Source organism: Schistocerca gregaria, chromosome 7, assembly GCF_023897955.1.
Source record: "Schistocerca gregaria isolate iqSchGreg1 chromosome 7, iqSchGreg1.2, whole genome shotgun sequence".
NCBI classification, from domain to species: domain Eukaryota; kingdom Metazoa; phylum Arthropoda; class Insecta; order Orthoptera; family Acrididae; genus Schistocerca; species Schistocerca gregaria.
This window is the reverse complement of record NC_064926.1, coordinates 261,641,718-261,665,912: the sequence shown is the minus strand read 5'-3', so window position 1 is coordinate 261,665,912 and position 24,195 is coordinate 261,641,718. Positions and strand designations below refer to the sequence as shown.

General features: G+C 37.0%; 1 protein-coding gene across 1 annotated transcript in view; it reads right to left on the bottom strand.

Moving 5' to 3' along the window:
- Window positions 1–398: 398 nt before the first annotated feature.
- The window catches only part of LOC126281163 (uncharacterized), a 299,866-nt gene continuing 276,069 nt past the window's right edge, over window positions 399–24,195 (bottom strand). The window contains exons 9-10 of the mRNA XM_049979834.1: window positions 15,692–15,905; window positions 399–5,070 (exon numbers count right to left, since the gene is read on the bottom strand). Coding sequence (XP_049835791.1) covers window positions 4,707–5,070; window positions 15,692–15,905 — 578 coding nt within the window. The 3' untranslated portion in view covers window positions 399–4,706. The remainder of the gene's footprint in view (window positions 5,071–15,691; window positions 15,906–24,195) is intronic.

The following is a 24,195-nucleotide window of genomic DNA, read 5'->3' as shown; positions in this document are numbered from 1 at the left end:
GAAATACACAACCTTTCAGAGCAAATGGCTCCTTCTTGTGGCAAAAATGCAGAAGACAAAGGAAGAGGGATGATGAAAAAGGACTGGTGAGGTTTAGGAAATAGGGAGTGTTTGAGAAAGTCGCCCAGAACCTCGGGTCAGCAGAGACTTACCGGATGGCATGAGAAGGATCCCGTCCTGTATATCTCCCTTGATCTGGGGTTCTGGGCAACTTACCCAAACTCTCCCTGTTTTCTAAATCTCACCAATACTTTTCCTTCATCCTTCTTCTTTCACTTTCAACCCCTATGTCAGGAGAAAAAGCCACTGGCTCCAAAGGCTTGCAGATTTCCTTAACTTTTATGTGTGTGTGTTCTCCTGCCCCCCCCCCCCCCCCTTTCCACACCCAGTGAGTAGATTTTTTATTTATCCAGTTACACTACATTTTCAAAAATTGACTATTTTCATTGATATGTTCAATAAACAGTTATTCTACCACTTATTCACAATTTGACAAAACAATACTACTTATGAAATATTATAGCTGAATCATTGGAAGCCGTTATTGAACTAGCTATGACGATATGTAAAAGTGATAATGCAGTGGCTTCTGGCACTTTTGATAGAAATGATCTAGTACCATCCATTACCAGGAAACTGTTATACTGTCACTTCCATATGTTTCTCAGTGACAAGTAAATTATTCAAAACAATATGCAGTTTTCAAACTTTTCATTTTACAATAGATAATGAATCCTGCAGTGCTGCAGCAAAATGTAGCCTATTCCTGGCATCCTATCTATCGCACAGTACCATTACATAAAAATATGTATTTCTGATTGTTTACCTCAGCTTTTTTGTCGGCTAAATTTATTGATTATAGATGGTCTTGTGATATTGGAAATTCCAGGATGAAAACAACAAACAAATAAACAAAAAATGAGGACAGACTTACGCACATAGATGATGTGCAGGCACATAGGTACACTTAATAGATCTCCCTTCTTTCTATGAAAACAAACAAACAAACAAACAAACAAACAAACAAACAAACACACACACACACACACACACACACACACACACACACACACATGGGTATCATTCCTTTCAGGTTCCATACATAAAATCAAGATTATTGTAAATATAGCCTTGCTCCAAACTGGAGATGACAGAGAAGTAGGAAAGATGGAGAAAAGATAGAAAGAAATAATATTTCATTCTTCTTATAATTTGCAGCTGTTGTTCCTTAACATCCACCTCACTCACAAACATCTTGAAGAAACTGAAATTTAATTTTAAATCTGCTATTGTAATAGATGAGATACTAAACATCTGCAAACGAAATCATCTCTAAAACAAAACTATAGTTTCTTTTAAGATGGATTCTTTTTAAAGTTTGCAAACTAGTGTTAAAACTGACAAGTGTCACAAGTGCAAGTGAGAAGAACTAGGGTTTCATTCATTCAGAAACAGAGTGTAAAAGATTTTTGTCTAATCTTGGCCTTCTGTCTTCTCACACTGTTGACTTCTCTATTATTACCAGTGTCTCAACTTTTTTAGTAGTTTGTAAAAACTTGCAGTGCAAAATACTCACTGCAGACACAGTACATTGTGTGTCTATTCAAACAACATGAAGAAAATATATCGAACACATATTTTTAATTGTATATTGAGCAGATACAAAAATTACAGGCATTATTATTTTTAAACTGTCTGTGCTAGAGCACCTGTATTTATTGGGAACATTATGAACTGAATAATGCTTCACACCAAGTAAAATTTCTAAAGACAAAGAAAAAACCACATGAAATTGCTGACATGTTGATCTGCTTTACCATGAGCTATAGAAAATATGTAGATACAGATATTCATTGAAGCATACTTTTTGCTGATAAATGAATGTAAATGAAACTGAAGCACTACCAGTAGGTATGTGGTAAGCATTTTGGGATGTAGGCTGCAGTAGAGTAATATGCATTTCCATTTTTCTGATCTACACAGAAACATGTTGTAAAATGTATCCACGTAACTTCAAAACACAAAAGCTATTCAAAGAAAATTGACATCAGCTTATAACACTGTTCATTACATTTTGTAGCTGTGGGATTCATTCATGAATTGAAGATGATTATGTACAATATTTACTTGGTCTCAGACACATGGTGTACAGTGATACTGTTAAAGAATGAACTGCATTCTCAACATATGGTACAATGTGGAATTGTGGGAACAGTGTATCACCCCAATCTTCCACACAAAGAGACCCAGTGTTCACATCTTGACTTACCATAATTGCAATCATAGGTCTGATGTGCAAGATGTTTTTAATTTGTTTAAAGTCATTTACTCCAAGATAAAATCTGGAGAGTAGCTACTAGAAAATGGTGTAATACAGTTATCATGGAAGTTTGGAAGTTTAGTTTCTAACTGGAAGTTCAGCAATCTCATGTAATAACATAATATTATCATACATTATGGTGTATAAGGTAGGTATGTTTCTGAAGTGGATGATACCTGGAAGAAGGACACTGACTAACTAATTCAACTTCCAACTCCATGTGAAGAGTTCAGTGTGTTCATATTTGTAGCCCAAACATACTTAAAAATTAATTTCGCATTTTTGTTAGGGGCAGTTTTTTCACATTAGGGATTCAACTATTACTGTGCAACACATTGTCTATTGATGATTATGTTGGGTATATTGGGGCAGTCTCTGATTGTAACAAAATACTCAAACAGTGAGTGGATTATTTCCCTTAACTGGATCAACCATAAAGAGCAAAGCCTCATTTGGAATCTACAAAATGTTAAAAGGTTGAGAAGCGAGAGCCTCTGGCACTACAGTAGATCTAATTTATTTATTTATTTATTCATCCTTTGTTGTTCCAACTATGACCCTCTCTTGCTGCTTGTTGCACCATGCTCTTGAAAGAGAGTTGGTTTTTACCTGCACAAAATAATGACTGTTTGAATGCAACTTGAATGTAGATTTATTGGACACAACTTATTCGTGAGTGGATGTTTCAAATTTCAGTTTTTGCTTGTGTGCTGTTTTGAACACCATGGAGAAACCCACACTTATGATACAGTGAAAAAAGAAATTTCTCATTTTAGTCTGTAGAAAAATTATATGAGTTGTAGCACAGGCCTCTTCACAGTAATAAGATTGTAGGTTGGTGTGCTGTTTTGAAATCAGGAATTGCTAGTTCTTACTTTTTTGAAGAAGTAAGAGCAGCTGCAGTAATGGTGACATGTGTGTTACAATTTTTTTATGTTCATGCTTTTTAAGGCTGTGGCTCTAGGAAGATACAGCCAAAGCCCACATCACAAGAGCTGTAACAAAGGTTGTTTGATAAAGGTTGTTCAGTAAATAGTTTCCCAACATATAATGACGTATTTTGGTAATCCTTATTAATATCTGACTTCAACAAATACATTGTTTATATAACTTCTAAATGAAAAAGTCTATAAAATGCAGTCTACAATATACAGTAGATTAGCTAGAAGTTGTCATTTTTATTGAAATTCCAGCTATATTGAAAGTAATGCTGAGGTATGGGATTTGAGTCTTTCCAAAGAGGCTCTGAGTCAACTCTCTGGTGTAATGGCCTAAAATCGAGACAATATGTGTATCTTTTGCCAATTATTCTGGTTTATTAATAAATTTTATCAATGAGAATCAACTGCAGTAATAAAAAATCATGCATTTAGTTTTACCTTCTTCATAGACACTTGCCTTATTTTTTCAAGTAACAACAGTATATTTAAGCCTACATTGTATAACAGATAGCACGTCTGAAAGTTTGGTGTAATTGTTTTGCTTCATGACAAGACACAGTCTTGTATTTCTGCTGAAACACACAGAAAAAATCTTGGCCTCTGTTGCTTGGCTCACTCTAAATGTGACAGTGCTCTAACTGTTAACTTGTCTAACAAAAATTACTTTCAATTGCTTACATTATTTGTATATTATGAAGAATTGTAAAAATATGTGAAATAAAGGATATTCCTTTAGTTATGAATGCTGTGAACCAAGGCTATGAAGTAAGAAGTGTGAGGGGATCTATGGCAAAAAGTGAAAAAAAGAATATTTATGGAACCGTATAAAATAATTTTTGTGCCTTATACTTTATTTTGTCATAATTTACTTTTGGTCCATATTTTATACCATATCTTGAACAACAGTTCCATACCAACTGTACCTCAAAAACCTAATATGCCTCTTTGTCTATGAAAGCAAGATCATCAACATTACTAAACATTTGAAGAGACATAATAATAATATACTAGCTACACTGAAACTAACTAACGTAAGTCAGAACAATATACAAGATTTATCTGTTTACATTTGGCAACTGCCTGCATTACTGCAGCATCTGAGGGTGTTTAAATTGTAAGGCCTTTCAAGTTTACCTATCAAATCTGATATGTGGGATGAAATTAATAAGTGTGCTTCAGTTATATACCATACTTATAAACATACCATCTTCTCATCTTTACTCTGCAATATTCATGCTGTAAAATTATTTTAGATGGGCCAACTGAGTTCATGTATGATATCCATTGTCTCTGTATTTGGCTAGCATATGTCATTCCCATCAAGTGGTATTTAAATTATGTTAGTTCAAATGTAACAATTTCAGTTGTAGCAACAGGCTCATGAAGAAATACGACCGTGAAATTCTTTGCTCTTTGACTATGCATCATGTACTAGGATCCTTGGGCTACGTTTTAGATGAAGTGCTTCCAGGAAGAGTAACAGGTGGCTGTGCACTGTCAGAAAACTTCTGCAGCTCCTCCTTTATGGCAGCAATGAGAGGTACAGCAGGATCAGAGGGTGCAAGTCGAGAATCACAGAGTACCAGAGCACAGTCCACCTCTGGAGCAGTTGGTAAACGTGGACGGTGGAAAGGACCAGCACTTAATGGCCTTGAACGACCTGCACTTGAGAGTGGAGAGTGTTCCACTGTTCCCCAAGCTCCACGTGGCCTGGCTGCTGCAGTTAGAGGTGTAGATGCTGTTGCAGGTCGTCGAAGCTCCGTGGTGTGTGGCCGCTGCGCAGATACACCCGGTGGCCCACCCACTGGCCTGATAAGATAGTAATACACTTAGTACTACACAGAGTTTGCTAATTAAATAAAATACAATTTAATGTAGTAATAATTCTGTAGTATATCTGTTGTCATTGGGTGCATAATTCCAGTGATAGTCTGAGATTTCATTAAAATGTAACACTGATAATAAACAGTAAGCATGACAGTTAAAATCAGTCAAGATATGCTGATAAATTCTGGGGAGAATGCCATGCCTGGGACAGCTTACAGTGCAACTGTTAACATACCTTTAAGAAGAGGGAAAAGGTTTTCCAGCTGAACTGAACAAATGATCAATTATTGGGGACTGCACATTGGTTGGTCATGATGTCAGGTAGAAAACACCACTGGAGTTCCCCAAAGTCTAATTTAAAACTGTGAATTCAATAACACTACCAAAATCATCTAATCACAGGGGCAGTAATCTTACTCATAATCTTACATAATGAAACATTTGGCAAAATGCAACTGAAGTGCATCAAGTCTTAGATAAATCAGAAGGTTACAGAATGTTAACTCAAAATGTTGTTATGAAGTTGTGAACTCTGAGCACATGCGTTCCTAATACATGACCCACTAAGCTAAAAATAATACTACAGATGGCGGCCCAGAAAAGAGGCTATATTTTGCTTTCTGAAAAGTGAGCATCCAGCATATAGCCTTTGCATCATATTTATGCACAAAACATCATCACAGCAGTAGACTACCATTATGATTATGAGTTAGCACTAGCACATATTCTCACCTCCACATTATCTGAAATGGTTATTTAACAGCTTGAAGGCACAGTAGCAAATATCCTCTGAGCTTTTATTCAGGCATATGATGAGTGTGACTGGTTATTTATTCTTTTTTATGGATAACAGTGCTCTTTATGGAGTGCATTGCTATAATGTGAGGGTATAATTTGAATGTGAAGGCATTTCTGTGTGTCAGATTTGTTTACACTGAATGACAATGGGGCGAGGGTGGTGCTGAAGAGTAATAATTACAGGAGTAAAAAATAAAAATTACTAAATTTTTTATTTGTTTATATGAACTGTAGCCAACAGAACATTACGTGCAATTAAATGCTAAAAACATAAAAGACCATATTTCCACACCTAGTAACAGAATCTCAAGTGTGAAATGCTATTAATAAATTAAAAATAAAATGTTTAGTGGTATCAACAGAATTCCAGACAAGGTAATCAAACATAATTCCATCAGTTTAGATTCTCAGCTAGCTGTTGTTGTTGTTGTCTTCAGTCCTGAGACTGGTTTGATGCAGCTCTCCATGCTACTCTATCCTGTGCAAGCTTCTTCATATTCCAGTACCTATTGCAACCTACAACCTTCTGAATCTGCTTAGTGTATTCATCTCTTGGTCTCCCTCTACGATTTTTACCCTCCATGCAGCCCTCCAATACTAAATTGGTGATCCTTTGATGCCTCAGAACATGTCCTACCAACCGATCCCTTCTTCTAGTCAAGGTGTGCCACAAATTTCTCTTCTCCCTTATTTTATTCAATACCTCCTCATTAGTTATGTGATCTACCCATCTAATCTTCAGCATTCTTCTGTAGCACCACATTTCGAAAGCTTCTATTCTTTTTTTGTCTAAACTATTTATCGTCCACATTGCACTTCCATACATGAGCACACTCCATACAAATACTTACAGAAATGACTTCCTGACATGTAAATCTCTACTTGATGTTAACAAATTTCTCTTCTTCAGAAACACTTTCCTTGCCATTGCTAGTCTCTACTTTGACCATCTTCAGTTATTTTGCTACCCAAATAGCAAAACTCGTATACTAATTTAAGTGTCTCTTTCCTAATCTAAATATCTCAGAATTAACTCATTTAATTCAACTACATTCCACTATCCTCTTTTTGCTTTTGATGATGTTAATCTTTTATCCTCCTTTCAAGACACTGTCCATTCCATTCAACTGTTCTTCCAAATCCTTTGCTGTCTCTGGCAGAATTACAATGTCATGAGCAAATCTCAAGGTTTTTATTTCTTCTCCCTGGATTTTAATTCCTACACCATATTTTTCTTTTGTTTCCTTTACTGCTTGTTTAATGTACAGGTTGAATAACATCAACGATATGATGTCTCACTCCCTCCTCAACTATTGCTTCTATTTCGTGTCTCTTGACTCTTATAGCTGCCGTCTCATTTCTGTCACAGTCATTTTCATTATTTTTTCCAGTTTGTCTTCTTCATGGGTTATTATTATTTCTGTATTGTTGCTGTAGCCTTCCAGGGATGAGCTGGTATTATCTGAAGCATACATTGCCATCAATCTTAGAATCAGTTTCTTTTGATGAACTTTGGCTATCGTTAGTTTTTTGAAAATATTTGAAGTGTCCTGTCCACCAATCCATTCTTCTAGTCAAGTTGTGCCACAAATTCCACTTCTCCTCAATTCTGTTCAGTGCCTCCTCATTAGTTATGTGATTTACCCATCTAATCTTCAGCATTATTCTGTAGCACCACATTTCAAAAGCTTCTATTCTCTTCTTGTCTAAACTGTTCATCATCCATGTTTCACATTCATACCTAGCTCTACTCCATACAATTACTTTCAGAAAAGACTTCCTGACACTTAAATCTATACTTGATGTTAACAAATTTTCTCTTCTTCAGAAACGCTTTCCTTGCCATTGCCAGTCTACATTTTATATCCTCTCTACTTCGACCATCATCAGTTATTTTGCTCCCCAAACAGCAAAACTCATTTACTACTTTAAGCACCTCATTTCATAATCCAATACCCTCAGCATCACCTGATTTAATTCGACTATGTTCCATTACCCTCGTTTTGCTTTTGATTATGTTCATCTTATATCCTCCTTTCAAGACACTGTCCAGTCCGTTCAGCTGCTCTTCCAGGTCCTTTGCTGTCTGTGAAAGAATTACAATGTCATCAGCGAGTCTCAAAGTTGTTATTTTCTCTCCATGGATTTTAATTCCTACTCCAAATTTTTCTTTGCTTCCTTTACTGCTTGCACAATATGCAGATTGAATGACATCAGGGATAGGCTTCAACCATGTCTCACTCCCTTCCCAACCACTGCTTCCATTTCATGGCCCTCGATTCTTATAACTGCCATCTGGTTTTTGTACAAATTGTAAATAGCCTTTCGCTCCCTGTATTTTACCCCTGCCATCTTCAGAATTTGAAAGAGATTATCCTAGTCAACATTGTCAAAAGCTTTCTCTAAGTCTACAAATGCTAGAAACATAGGTTTGCCTTTCCTTAATCTATTTTCTAAGATAAGTCGTAGGGTCCAAAATTTTATGGAATTCAAGCAGATCTTTGCCGAGGTTGGCTTCTGCCAGTTTTCCCATTTATCTGTAAAGAATTCATGTTAATATTTTGCAGCCATGGCTTATTAAACTGATAGTTCAGTAATTTTCACATCTGTGAACACCTGCTTTCCTTGGGATTGGAATTATTATCTTATTCTTGAAGTCTGAGGGTATTTCGCCTGTCTCATACACCTTGCTCACCAGATGGTAGAGTTTTGTCTGGGCTGGCTCTCCTAAGGCTATCAGTAGTTCTAATGGAATGTTGTCTGCTCCTGGAGCCTTGTTTCAGCTTAGGTCCGCTAGCTGACATTATTAATACTTCTTTCAGGACAGAGGTGTTTCCATCAGAACTAAAGTTATCCATTATAAAGCCACTCTACAAAAAGAATAGATCAGCTGACATAAAAACAATTATAGACCAGTGTCACAATAGACAGGTTTTTCTAAAGTATTAGAAAGAGTAATGAATGAATGGCTAGGCGATCTCCTGAACAAAAATAAAATACTCATCAGTGCTCAAAATGGGTTTAGGAAGAACAAATCAATGGCAACAGCAGTCTTGGATAGGAATGAACTAAGCTGTGGGATATTCTTGGATTTATCCAAAGCATTTAACCTAATCAGCCACGATTTACTGCTTGTGAAATTATATTGTTATGGGGTTTGAGGAATGGCTTTCAAATGGTTCAAATCTGATAGACAACAGAGAGTACAAATATGTTTACATAGGCAAGGAATACCTTGCAGCTTACAAAATACTAGATATGGAGTGTGTGAGGGCTCTGTATTAGGCTCTCTGTTGTTCCTGGTATATATAAATGATTTGCCAAACCATCAGAGTGCTGCAGACACACTGATGTTTGCTGACAACATGGACATTTTCGTGAAAGAATATATGGAGGATAACCTACAGCAGAATGTCTCTTAGACAATAGATGAGGCAGGAAAATGGTTGAGGGTTAATGCTTTGGCCATAAATAAGGAAAATGTGATATGGATAAATTTCTGTAATATTAGAAATTAAGCTAGAAGCAGCATAAAAGCTGAGTTAGGTAACTATGTTATCGCGTAAGCTCCATCTACAAAATGTCTAGGCATGTGGGTGGATAATCACTTGAGATGGGAGAAGCATCTAGAATTTCTGTACAAAACACTAAGTAACTGCTGTCAAGTGCTAAGAATCCTTTGGGACTGCTGCAGTGTTGAATTACTGTTGTGTGCTTATTATGCTTAAGCGAACAGCATCCTTAGATATTGTGTGATCTTCTGGGGAAATACAAGTACGGCAAGACAAACTTTCAAACTTAAAAAAAAAGTGTTGTTAAAGTAATGAAAGAAGTTCAGTGTAGAGAGTCATGTACGGAAATGATGACACTCCTGGCTGACACATGTATAAATGTATGTGCTTTCTGAAAATTCATCAGGAATTTTCAGCTCTGAAAATCAAGTTCATAATTAAATAACAGGAAACAGACACTTTCACAGAGACAACCACAGAAAAGCTCTTTACCAGGAAGTGTACATTATCAACCAACAATATGTTTTTTGCACATTGCCTGGCACAATAAACAAAATTGAAGAATTTCATAAATACAGAGTAGAGCTAAAACAATTTTTAATAATGCATAGCTTTCATGACACTGAAGAATAGCTGAATGTTAAAAAATAAAATTATTTATGTATAATGGTGTAAGAAGATTGTATTTTTATGTAAGACTGCAAACAACTTAAATATAAGAAATTTTATTGAAACTAGCCATAGCTATGTATTACCTTCATCCATACAACATACATTGTCAATCTGTGGATAAAGAAATTGAACTGGATTGAGAAAGGTGTCCCAGAAGAATTGTCAGTATTCAGGGATATGACAGGAATGATCATTTGGAGCAAAAACATCTACTAAACAAGGGCCCTAAAATATATACCTTAAGAGATACAACCATTTCTTCATCTTTCATACTGTGAAACAAATGTCTTCTTTGACAAGCTCTTTGCTTTCCATATTTTGGAAGGAGGTTGTGTGGACCAAAGTAAGAAAAATTTTCTAGTAAACAAGGGCTCTGAAATGCATGCCTTAAGGGCTATGAACACTTGTTTAGTAGACGAGATGTGTTTCATAGCAGCAAAGATGAACAAGTTCTCATACTTCTTAAGGTGAGTATTTTAAAGCTCAAGTTTACCAGACTTTTTTTCTTGTTTTGGTCCATACTACCACCTCTCAAAATATGTGAAGCAAAGAGCCTGCAGTAGAAGAGATCTGTTTCTTAGTATCAAAGATGAAGAAGTGTTCAGGCTCTTAGGATATGCATTTCAGAAACCATGTTTACTAGACATTTTTGCTTCAAATGATAATTCCTGTCGTAAACTTGAATATTGACTGTTCCTCCTCTGACTCCCTGTATAAATAAAAAAATACCGTGACCAGCATTTGGAATTTCAGCTTTAAAAATTGAAATTTATGGAAAGGTAATAGTTATAGCCTCAACAAAAGTCTTGCTACTTTTATAAGCTCTTTTACTTCTAAACTGAAAGTTGTTATACTAATTTCAATTATTATTTCCTCAATGATAATTATTAAAGAATTTTTTGTTATTTTGTATAATCTAATTCCCCTCAGAAACCCATACCAATGTTGTGAGAACCAGCTTCACCGATACTGACAATATTTTCTTAGATATATATCCACATTTCAGAATCATAGTTTAATATACAGTCTCAATTACTAGCTTCTAATATCAGTGCATGACATAAACAACAGCAAAAAGAGACAAATACATAATCACTGGCTAATATGAAATCTGTATGTTAATAGTCTTCATGGTTTTGCCGCTGGATCCCATAGTGCAAATTCCCCAACATTTCCTTGGCGCAACTGTCCGACATCTTCAGGTGGTTCAACCTTGCTGGTGGCTAGGTATGACTGAGAAGAAGATTATTTACAACACATCCACCAGGAAACTTTGAAGAGTCACATGAAATCTGTTGTTTTAGAATACTAATATCCATATAAGTAGATTAAACCCTCTTAAATCTTGTGTTGTAAGTGGCATCAGAATGTAACTGCTGAAATTACATTACAAATTTGGTTATAAAATTCTAAGAAAAGTGATGAAAAGTTTTTGTAACAGTGAGATAATCACTATCAGTGACATATCTTAAAATGTGACTGGCAAAACAAATGAAAGCAATTAGGAAACTGCATTAAATTTAAATAAGAGCTGGCATCTTATAGCCCTCAAAATTTCAGAGAATTTTAATATATTTTTTTCTCTCAGTAGAAGATAACTTACATTTGAACAGTTCCTTAGTGGGTAGTGTTCAGTTTTTACGAAGAGAGTCCCAGAAGATACCTGATAAAACTCTGCATATTAAATCTCCAACACAGTTGTATTTCATCATAGTCACCATATTGTGGCTGTATAGGACACTCCATCTTCAAGGTCATACAGGCACTGAACTGTTAATTTGTTACTGTGTCCAGTGTGAATCATGAGCACTTGACTTGGAGAAAACTGCTGCTACCAGAGAAAAGTAACACGAGGAACAATGTTTTTATGACAGAGGTTGTTGTCCACTATTGTAAACTGTAACAGTAAATAGACCAAGTACACTGCAGAAAATAATACACAATTCAGTACTGAAGAACTGATGAGGATCATGTTATCCAGTACTGTTGGTTCTAGAAACCACTGCCCCACATACAAAAAATCAACTCTTGCTCAGTCAGACCTCAACAAATCAATCAACTCTTCTAGACACATTCATAACATACTACAGTATATACATCAGCTGCAAAAATGACTTCAAAGACGTATAAATATTCAAGTCCTGTAGAAAAGAATCAGGTAACAGGCCCCACAGAATATGTAGTGAGGAAAGGATGTAGTGAAAACTTTCAGGATTCCACCATTCATGCTGTTTGGCAATCCTGAAAAGTCAGATTGCTGTATAAATGTCATATAGTGGGAGGCAGTTGACCTGGCAAGGTGAGATCTTGTATCCTGAAGAATGTTCACTGAAATGGCTTAAGGACGAAACGTATCCATCAGAGACAATATGCTTAAATAAAAGGTTAAGTTCTTCACTATTGGTCTTGTCACTGAAGGGTTCACTAACTTCACTAACTTTGAATAAGACATAACATTGTGTTTACAAATGTACAAAAACATAGATTGGTGCTTACCATAAAAATGATACATTAAGGCACAATTAAAAGACACTTACAGGCTTCATAAGTAAAAGAGAAACACACATCATTCATGCAAATAAGCAAGTACACCTCTTTAACTTGTGCTTATCTGCAACTTAACATATCACCTATATGGTAATTAGCAATCTATCTTTTCCTACACTGTTGATATTCCTACCTGGATTTTCCATTATTTGACAGTTTTTAGGAAGATTGTTGTAGAAATAATGAGTTTTGTTCATATAGTGTGTTTGGCTTGGAAAAAAGAACTAGGAAGCCAATTGGAAAATCACAATTCATGTAATGTGCTCAGTAATGATGAAAAGTAACTTTCTGAATGGCTTCTTGACCAACCAATGATCTCTGTAGACAAAAAAGTCACAGGGTAAAACATAAAAACTAAAACCATTTATGATAGCAAACAACCAGATCTGATTCCACCCTTGGCCCCGGAACAGGTAAACTCACAACTGGAAATGTTATTCATGTACATTCTTAAAATGGTGGTGGCCAATGGTGTATTTTCATCATTGGTCACTATAAAAAATGCACTTCACTAGGCTCACTTGGAGTTACTGAAGCAGAAAAATCACTGATTTACTTGCAAAATAAAATTGAATTTTTATTATGTGTTTTTGGCAGTTTATTTGCATCTTTGGTGTAAAATATTGAGAAAACAAAATTTGTGAGAAAGTGCTGGTAGAATGTAAATACTTTTGGATTAAAGAAGACCACTCACTGTAAAGCAGAAGCAGTAAGTCATGAACAGGTACACTCAAAAAGAAAGAAAACTTGCTAGCTTTTGGAGTAATCTTTTTTGAGATAAATAAAGCACACACACACTCACACACACACACACACACACACACACACACACATATGTAAACATACATATACATATGTGCTTACACACACCCATGCCACTACAAGAAGAGAGGGCTGCAAAAGTGTACATGACTTAGTAATGGTAGATGAAAAACTTGAAAACTTCATACAGATATCCCAGTAGCACTTCAATTATCATTAAAAAAAAAAATGGAAACTATGACCCAGTCACCCACAAAAAGAAAAATTCTTGGATTAACCCCAATAGGCATTAAAACATCCTCAGTAAAAATGAGGCTACTGGACAGTGAAAAGTTGGAAGAGTTTAATTTGCACTTTAAAAAATACTCATAGAAGAGTGATTAAAGCAGCAAAAAAGGATTACAATGATAACCCCTTTAGGAACTCCACTAACAAATGGAAGACAATATGGAGCATAATAAATGACCAAACTGGAAGAAAGAGACCTGTAGAGGACAAATTAAGTTGAACACAGAAGGACAAAAAACAGAAAATATACATAAAATTGGCAATGGTTTTAACAAACACTTTCCGGAAATTTCACAAATTGTATTGCCAGCCTGTTCAAACACCATGTACACTCTCATCCTAATAATGATATTCCCTTGAACTCTGTTTTCCTATCTCCAACAACACCTTATGAAGGTACAGGGAAAAGAATCAAAAAATTTTCTCTGCCAGCTGTGATATGGTATAGTGATTTTTACTTGAAAAGTGATCAAGTTTCATCTGTGGACCCCTGTCTAATATCATTAACACCTCTTTTGAGGAGGGAATGATTACTGACCAGTTAAAAATTTCTAAAATTATACCATTGTACAAGAAAGGAGAGAAAACTGCCATGGAAAATTATAGGCCTGTTGCAATATTATCCAAATTTTTGAATATTGTGTTTCCATAAAATTAGAAAGCCTTTCAAACTCCAACAACATTATAACATCTTCTCAATATGGATTTTGCAAAAATAGGTCAACCATAAATGCACTATATGAGATTTTAGAGAAGTGTTCAAGTCTAATTGATCACAAACAGCCTGTTGTTGGTGTGTTCCTTGACCAACCCAAAGCCTCTGATATAAGTTGCTCCTCGGAAAGCTTGAGAAATTTGGAATCAGGGGTACTGCCCACAGCTGGTTTAGTAGCTATCTAAGTGAAAGGAGAAACTATGCAGAAATCATAAACCCCCAGGATTCTACATACTGCAGATCAGATACCCTAAATATGACTTGTGATGTCCCATTGTGATCTGTTCTTCGCCCAGTCCTTTTCATGTTGTTCACTGATGACTTCCCAGAAAACATCCTTACTGCTAATTATTTTTTGTATGCTGATGATACAAACATTTTAATTTCCGACAGAGAAGATGCACTTCAAGAAACAGGCAATGAAACTACCTGTCACATAAAACCTTGGTTTGAGGCAAACAGACTGCTAGTAAACTGTCAGAAAACTGTAAGCATGAACTTTCACACAAGACAGAATGTTATCCCTTCAGTGCAGACATATATGCTGGCAAAGATGAAATTGTCAGTATGCAGGACGCATTCAGTTTGGTGTTAACATTTCTCCTCTGTGACCAGTTTGATTTTTAGTTGGGACACAAAATTTTTCAAAGAGTTACATTGTGACATTCTAACTGTGACAGTTTATTTCTTATTGACTTTATTTTTATGTGAAAGAAGGAAAGAACATGGAAGAAATTCTGGCAAACCTAACTCAGATCATCTATTGCATAGCAGCTGCATAAGACGTTGACTGTTATTCTTATATTCAATAATTTTAAGACTTTTGTTTTGTATTTCAAACTAGAGTCCATATTTTGTACTTTACATTGCTCCCTTTATATCAGTTGTTTGGCCTCTTTTGGGACATTTATAAATTTACCTGCTTTTGCCACGAGAGAAAAAATTATTTAAATTGTTGAGATTTCAAGATTATTAGCAACACTGAAATATTTTAAATGAGGTTGAATGAAGTCTTTTTCTGGAAAGATTGAGATGAGACCAAGTGTACCATTCATGCAAGAAGACAACAGTGCAATATACTATGATAATGAATAAAAAGTTATGTTGAAACAGTCTCATATCTTTTCTGCCACAAGTCATACACATTTTGCTTTGTACTTACATATTTGCATGCATCCACTTTCTGTACCGTTTTGTCTCACAGGTTTTTGCAGACAAATGGGTATCAATAGTGCTTTCTGTGATAAGCTAGTGTGATTTAGTAGGTGCATTAAGCTTACAGTGATACAAATTTGATTGCTATCCTCACCTGACAATTGCTGAATGGACTCTGTGCAACATAGGAGGGCTGCTGGTTCCATCTTCCAGTCCAGGACTTTCACTGCGACTTCCAAACAGGCTAAAAGCATCATCCAACAGCTCATGGAAACGACGCCTCATATGACCTACATTTGAACCTGCTGTCTCTGGCTGTGTTATTTCTTCAGGAATTTCTTCTGTATCTGTATTTTCTTCCGTGCCCCCTGGAATGTGAATGTGAATCTAAGTGATTACCTTTCCAGAGTCTGTGGTGTTCCACGTAATCTGGGAAGCTTTGATGCTCGAAACAAGATAAGTTTTGCTTTAGTGGTATGTTAATTTCAAGCAAGCGTGGCCTCCATTTCACCTTTAAAAACATGCATTCATCGCAAAACAAAGATAAATTAAGAATAAAATTTACACCCAGCAGAAAAATTGTGCAACTGCAGACAGCGTGTAATCAAAATTAATACAGCACAATGCTGTCTGTGAAGGCTGCAATATCTGTCAGAAATGAACTGAGAATACCGTATCATCACTGAAATTAACAGTGTCAATATGTGGCATTGGTGTCTTCAAATATGTGCATTTGGATCATCTTTCATGTGGCTATGCAACAGTGGGCTAAAAGTGCCTATAAATAAAGGTGAACTGATGAAAATTATGTTCAATAAGTTGTATAATGTGGCATTTTTCATTAAAAGCATCTGAGCCATTCAGAACAGCTGGCTGATTCAGTACACAGGAGAAGTGATGAAATGCAGAAAACTGTATTATCTGACCACCAGTCAGTTTACCATTGTCATCATACACTTTTGTCTGCAGGTTATTTGTGTAGGAAAATGGGAAGGTAAAGGAAAAGTAGAGGAAAGGGTGGGGAGTCGTAGGAAGTCCCATGATATGAAGGGGAGGACACAGAATATGTAAAATAAACAACTGAATGTGTTGAATGGATTACGAACTCCAATATTCCCAGAGTAACAATGGGTGAAATGTGAAAAAATCAATGAGAAAATGATACTGACTGCAGCATCTGTGTAAGGTGAGTTAAACGAACAAACAATAGCAACAATAAAAAGACATAAATGTTGTTGCCAAAAATTGCAAAAATTCAGAGTGATTTCCACAGATGATATTCTCGTAAATCACATATAATTCCACCAATGAATGTTTATGAAGCAAATCGCATGTTCATGATATGATGAAACTTCAGTTCTGTTTATATGACTTTGTCTCAGAATGGGGAAGGGAACTGAATATGCCGATTTTAAGGAATTTGGTTGGAATTTGCGTGCACTAACTCAGGGCAACTATTGAAAACTAAGAGAATAGCTGAACTTGGATGTGAATCACATGTCTCCTAAATGCAAGTCTTAATATTAGACAACAATCTTCTCAAACAGCATACACCCAATTCAATACTAATCTGTCCTGAAGACGCACATTGTGGGAGGGTCTTTCACATGTACAATTGTCAGATAATATTTGCATTAATGTATTAGGTAAAAATATGAAAGATAAGTAAGTAATGATGAACTTGATAGTACAATGGAAAAGTTGCACATTTTGTTCAATCATCACTAGAATGAGTCTGAATCAGACAGACTAACAGGAAAAGTATTTCACAAGCTTTCCTTAAGAAACTAAAGATTTATGATCTTGACTTTGATGGAAATTCCAAGCACACAGTTACTTCTAATTTACATTCTTGGAAGAAACTACAGTGTAAGTAGTGGCAGACAGATGCTCTTCCTTCTTTCAATTCACCAATGAAAAAGATACGGTTATGCAAATAATGTGTGATGATGCAAACATCTGAACATGTAATCAGAAGTGTGGACTATCTTTGTGACATGTGGCAAGATACCTAAAAGCAGATTTGGTTATGTTTAACAATGTTGATTCAGTTTCTCTACATTTTTTCCCCTGAGTTTTTACTCCTTTATTTTTGATACAGAAATAAAGTGTATAGTACTTGCAGTAAATTTATTCAGTTATGGATCATAGTGCCCACAAATGATGTCTCCTACCATGGGAGATGACAAGCAAATCAAGAGTGAAATCACTTTGCCAACTACATGGATATTTGTCGTGTTTTTTAGATGACCTGCAGACTATCCTACAACCAATGTTAATTTCTGGACAAGTGCTGGGCACTACATGTTTTAAGCAGCTCACTGACAGTTCAACACTATGCTACTTCACACCTCCCAGGTCGCTTAGCAAATTCATTGCACTGCTGTACCTGCGGCGACAGCTTGATCTTTGAGAGTGTGGCAGATATGATACACGAGTTGGGATGGAAGTCATTACAGCATAGACGTTTTTCGTCGCGGCGAGACCTTTTTACGAAATTTCAGTCACCAACTTTCTCTTCCGAATGCGAAAATATTTTGTTGAGCCCAACCTACATAGGTAGGAATGATCATCAAAATAAAATAAGAGAAATCAGAGCTCGAACAGAAAGGTTTAGGTGTTTGTTTTTCCCGCTCGCTGTTCGCGAGTGGAATAGTAGAGAGATAGTATGATTGTGGTTCGATGAACCCTCTGCCAAGCACTTAAATGTGAATTGCAGAGTAGTCATGTAGATGTAGATGTAGATGTAGATGATTCCAGCTCCTTGAACTTTTCTTTAAGGCCTGTGGCAACTCAGATGATAACATGCAATTCATCTGCACTATTGGAGCACTGGACTCACAAAAAATTGTTGTTATTATTAGATGATGTGCACAAAACATCTCTTGGGGCTAAATATACACACATCAAGAACAGTGTGCTTCACCGAGGGTGCAAACTTATGAACATCTACATTCAACAAGTGCTGCAAACTGAAATAACTGATGACAAGTTCCTTCCATTTTTTGGTATCACCTGAGATCACTGGTTTCCACGACTGAGGTTTCTGATTCAGCATACAAACAGATTTGGGTGAGCCATTTACATTTTGTGGTGAAAAGTGCACTGATTTCCATTACGTTGCAGTTACTGACTGCAGATCAAATTGTCATGTTCCATTACAAGATGATGCAATTGAGCCCTATATATGGACAACGTGACATCGTGGGTAAGGTTACGGCCACTACCACAAAGGAGCAGCAGTTTCCACTTGCAGAACAAGTGAATGTGCTACAATGCAGCTTCAGTGTTATCCAGTGGCAACTCCGAGGAGTGTGAGCCAATCCCAGCAGCACTCAACCTACCAGACAATGTGGCGTATGAAGTAATGTCAGCCAGTGCACAAAACTGTGTTCGTATCATCGACACTTCAGACAGCTGGAATGTAAATGCACACTGCCATGCAATTACTCAAATGGAGACAGCGACTGAAATTAAGCACAATTGATCACTCCACTCAGCAGTGCCTACCCACCACTATAAATGAGTCTGCCTCTGCTCATACTCCACCACATGGTAGAAACATAGTCCTTTGTACTGGCAATGTAACTGTCTCAAACACAGCTGACAGGCAGTCTATTCTTCACAGTGTTCCTACATCACATGGGTTGTGAGGACATGTGTAACAAGCTGTTTCATTTAACTGACGCAGGCTCAGACATCAGTGTCCTCCCTGCTACATAAGGAAAACCATGTCTCTGCAGTATCCTTTCTTTCAGGAGTGCTAGTTCTGCTAGGTTCGCAGGAGAGCTTCTGTAAAGTTTGGAAGGTAGGAGACGAGATACTGGTAGAAGTAAAGTTGTGAGGACCGGGCATGAGTCGTGCTTTGGTAGCTCATATGGCAGAGCGCTTCCCCGCGAAAGGCAAAGGTCCTGAATTCGAGTCTCGGTCGGGCACACAGTTTTAATCTGCTTGGAAGTTTCATAAGGAAAACTGTTAATCCATAAAATCATGGCCCACAGCATTGAACAATTTGGGAATTCCTACATTTGGTCACAAAAAGCAGTTGCGAATTTGGGATTCTCATAGAATTTTTGAAGGACTTTCCAGACCTCTTATGCCACTGAATCCATACTCAGATGGATTTTATCCACTGTTATAACTGTGTCCATATGGAAGGCTACATTTCACTTGAACAATGAAATCATACATAGTCTTGCAATAACTCTACGAGAAGCTTCTGTGTCGCCAATAACTGCACTCTCACCCAAAAGAACTCCAGTTGTTCAGTGGTAAATGCAAAAATACCACTGTTAAAGGAACTCTTTACCTTCTCTAATCCAATTTCAAAAAATTACAATAGTGGAACAATAGAAAATACACATCCTTGCAGACATTAAATTCTTACACACTAGTGCCACCAAACATGCTATGGCTCAAGGACACCTATGTGCTCAGAGATGGTGTAACTATTGGTAAAACACTTTATGCAACAAAATGCCAGTCCACACCACAATTCCAAGTACAACATAAAACAGCATGTCATATTCCCACTATGCCAAGGTTGCCAGATACTTACAAGGTCCATCAGTTAGCTCCTGGTAAGTATGCTGCTGTAAATAAAGAGTTTGAAGGATTTCTGGCTATGTGGGTTGTCAGATGTTCTGAAAGCCCTTGGGTGTCTCCTCTACATGAGGTTTCAGGTATAAACAGCATATTCCTACTAGAAGTGGTGACGGTACTAAGGGCTCTACTTATGCGGAACACCTCGTGCAAACGGCTCATGCGCCGAGCCCTCCAGTTAACATCGAGTTACTTCATGCCAAGGTCAAGGGCTTAAAACTGGATGTTTTGGAAGAAATGTAGATCTTTAAGCATCTGCAACATGCTAAGAACAATATACTTAATGACCAACTCCTACTAAGAAACAAAAATTTTTTTGAAGGTTTCGCAGCTTTAATTTGTTCTTCATAATTGTAAATCTGATGATCTGGGGATTTTCACATGCGTGCACTGATTGGCGAGTGCAGTTGGTGAAACCATTCATCTTCTTTCTTTTTATCTTCATTTTTCCTTTTATGATGAAGGTGATTTAGCCTGTTGAACACCTCATGTTTTATCCCTATATCTTTATTACCACGGCGTCTTTAGCTTCATATATGTTTTTTTCCTAGCATAAGCAACTGTGTGCAGTTATTTTTAGGTTTCATCTCCTATTTAGCTCGTCACTTATTCTATCCATTCCATTTTTTGATATACATTGATCCATGGTTGGGAATATATGGGCTATTTAGCCCCGACCCATGTATAAACTTTCTCGTATTTGTATGCGCATGTGCATTCAAGTAACTTCCCTTGTCTTGTGCATGTGCATAGGTAGTGGGTTGGGCTTGTAAATGAGTGACTGTTTGTAGCTGCAGTTTATGGCGGGTCATGGCCCATCGAACATAGGCCAGTGTGAGGTGGAGCATACACTATTAAGTTAAGTAATGGTTTTGACTTTGTGCATATGTACTGTTTGTGTTTCCTTTTCTTTTTTGTTTATAAATGTATAGCTATGGTGTTCTTTTAATCATTGACAAAGGTCTTCTTAGGCACTTGTGGGTTTTATTGTTGTTCTGAAGAAGGTGTAGTTATCTACGCCAAAACCTGGGTTAACACTAGGCGCTTTTTTCGAAATCGAGAGGGGTTTTTTAGTTTTTTAATATATTAACCAACTATTGCTGACACACTGCGATGTTGAAGGTCCTCTATATGAAGTTCAAAACAAAGACAGTTCATGGTGTCTGTGTGGGGACTATTGCACCCTAAATGCATGCACCATATGAGCTGCTATCCTGTTCTCCACTTACATGGTCTTATGGTAGCTAATATTTAATGTCACTGACTTCCAGAAAGCTTATCATCAAATTCCATTAGCATCAGTGGATGTGCAAATCGCAGAAATAATCACACCTTGCGGCCTTTTTGAATATGTGTGGATACCATTCGGCCTTAAGAATGCCATGCAAACAGCACAATATTTCATTCACTAGGTCCTCTGTGGCTGGAATTTCTGCTTCGCCTACATTGGCAACATGTAGATATTTTCTGCATCTAGTTTTGAGTGCAAAATTCATCTATGGGCTATTTTTGAAAGACTTTCTGATTATGGGGTGAAATTAAAGAGCAACAAGTGTGAAGTGTGTGCTTCACAGACACGTAGTGGACTCTTTGGGACATCGAGTAAATATTGAAGGTATTAAGCCCTTACATTCTAAAGTTGACTTGCTTCAGTTGATTCCCCTTCCTGAAACATATCAGCAATTGTGGCATTTTCCTACGTGTGGTTAATTTCTACAGGTGCCACGTCCCATGAGCAGCAGTGATCCAAGCACCACTCACAGCAGTGCTTTCAAGCATCACTTCATGAGGACAACACTCTCTTGCATGGACACCTGAAATGTCATCTGCTTTTCAAAAAGTCAAATCCTCCTTGCAAGAGTAAAACTTCTTGTTCACCCTCTGTCTTCAACATTACTGGCTGTGGTCATCAAAGCTAGTCAGACTGCTATAGGGGTGGTGCCACAGCAGAGGGTAAAAGGTTCAAGGCAGACCCTCGACTTTTTTCCTGTAAGTTGTCTGACACACAGACTAAGTAGGGTGCGTACCACCATGACCTGTTAGTGGTCTACAAAGTAATTAGACATTTCCAACCACAAACTAAGCCATGCTACTTCACTATCTTTTTCTTCTTTCTTCTTCTTTTAGTGTTCAAACCTGAGGTTGGTTTGCAGCACAGCGCCATTCCTCTCTTCTGCCTGCCTTCCTCTTTATTTCCACATATGTGTTACATCCAGTGTCATTAATGATCTGTTGCATGTATGATATCCTTTGTCACCCCCGCCACTTCCTTCCCTCAACAGCTCCTTCTGCTATTGTTCCAATGATGTAGTTGTGTCATAGGATGTGCCCTACAAGTTTGTCTCTTCTTGTTTGGATGTTCCTCCACAGAGATCTGGTTTCCTGTACTCTTCTAAGCACCTCTTCATTTGTTACTTTATCTCTCCAGCTGATCTTCATCATCCTTCTACAGCACCACATCTCCAGGGCCTCTAGCCATCTTCTCTCTTCTCTTCCAATTGTCCAAGTTTCACATCTGTACAGGGCCACACTCCAAATGAAACCTTTCATGATACGTTTCCTTATTTTCAGACTGATGTTGTTGCTGGCGAGTAAGTTCCTTCTCCAATTAAATGCAATTTTGGCCTTTTGTATTCTGGTTGAAATTTCTTTTTGGCTTCTATCATCTCTTGTGATTTTGCTTCCCAGGTAAGTAAATTCCTCTATCACTTCCAGCTCCTCTCTTTCAATTCTCATTCTCAGAGGTTCATATTCTGCTCCTGTACTGCATACTGTCACTTTAGTCTTTTTCTTGTTTATTCTCGTTCCGTAATGATTGCATAGAATTTTTTCCGTTGTCCTGAGGACTTCCTCTAGATCTTCTTTTGTCTCCATGACTATAGCAATATCATCTGCATAATGTAGCACATCTATCTTCTGCCCATTAATTTTGATCCCCGCCTCAGTAGTTTCTCGAACTTGGTCTATAGCTTCCTGGATGTAAGCATTGAATATAAGAGGAGAGAGAGTACATCCTTGTCTTACCCGTTTTCTAATATTTGCTTCTTGTTCTTGGTGACAGTTCCTAATCACTGCCACCTCATTCCTATAGAAACTGAGTATCACATGGATGTCTTTGTACTTTATTCCCCTTTTCCTCAGCACTCTGAACATCTCTTGCCAAATAATGTTATCAAATGCCCTTTCCATGTCTGCAAAGGCAATATAAGTGGGTTTATTTTTCTGTACTTGCTTTTCGATAATGAGTGTAAGTGCCAGAATTACCTCTCTTGTTCCAAATCCCCTTCTGAAACCAAACTGATCTCCACTCAGGATATCCTCCACCTTCTCTTCAATTCTCTTCATAACTATTTTTATGAGAATTTTGATGCATGTGATATTAGGCTTAGAGTTCAGTACTGTTCGCATTTTGTAGCTGCTACCTTCTTTGGTATAAGAACAATGATACATTTCTGCAAGTCTGTTGGTATCTCTCCTGTGTTATAGATGGACCTAATAAGTTTAAGCAGCATAATTGTCATACTGTCACGAGCATTCTTTATTAGTTCTGCAGGGATGTTATCGATACCCATTGCTTTGTTGTCTCGTAGTTATTTTACGGCTCTGTCAAATTCTTCTTGCAGAATGTCATCTACCTTGTCATCATCGTCTACTTGCTCCTCTCTTCCTATTACTTCCTCTGTAAGAGGTGTTCCGGCATACAACTCCTCTATGTCCTCTTTCCGTCTCTTCACAATGTCTTCACCAAACATCATTTTCCCTTCTTTATTTTCTATTGTGCCTGAGAATGTTGTTTTACATTTGTTAAAAAATTGATTTGCTGTTCTGTAGGCTAAATCAGTTCTTCTGTTTTGCATATTTTCTTCCACTTCTCTGCACATTTCTTCAAGAAAATTTTCTTTTGTTTTCCTACCTTCTCTATTAACTAAATTCCTTAGTCTTCTGTATTAAGCTTTTCCTTGTTCATCAGTTACATTTTTGTATAATTTCCTGTTTTCTATAAGCTCATCAATATCTGCTGTAATCCATTTCCTCTTGTTTTTGGGTTCAGTTCTT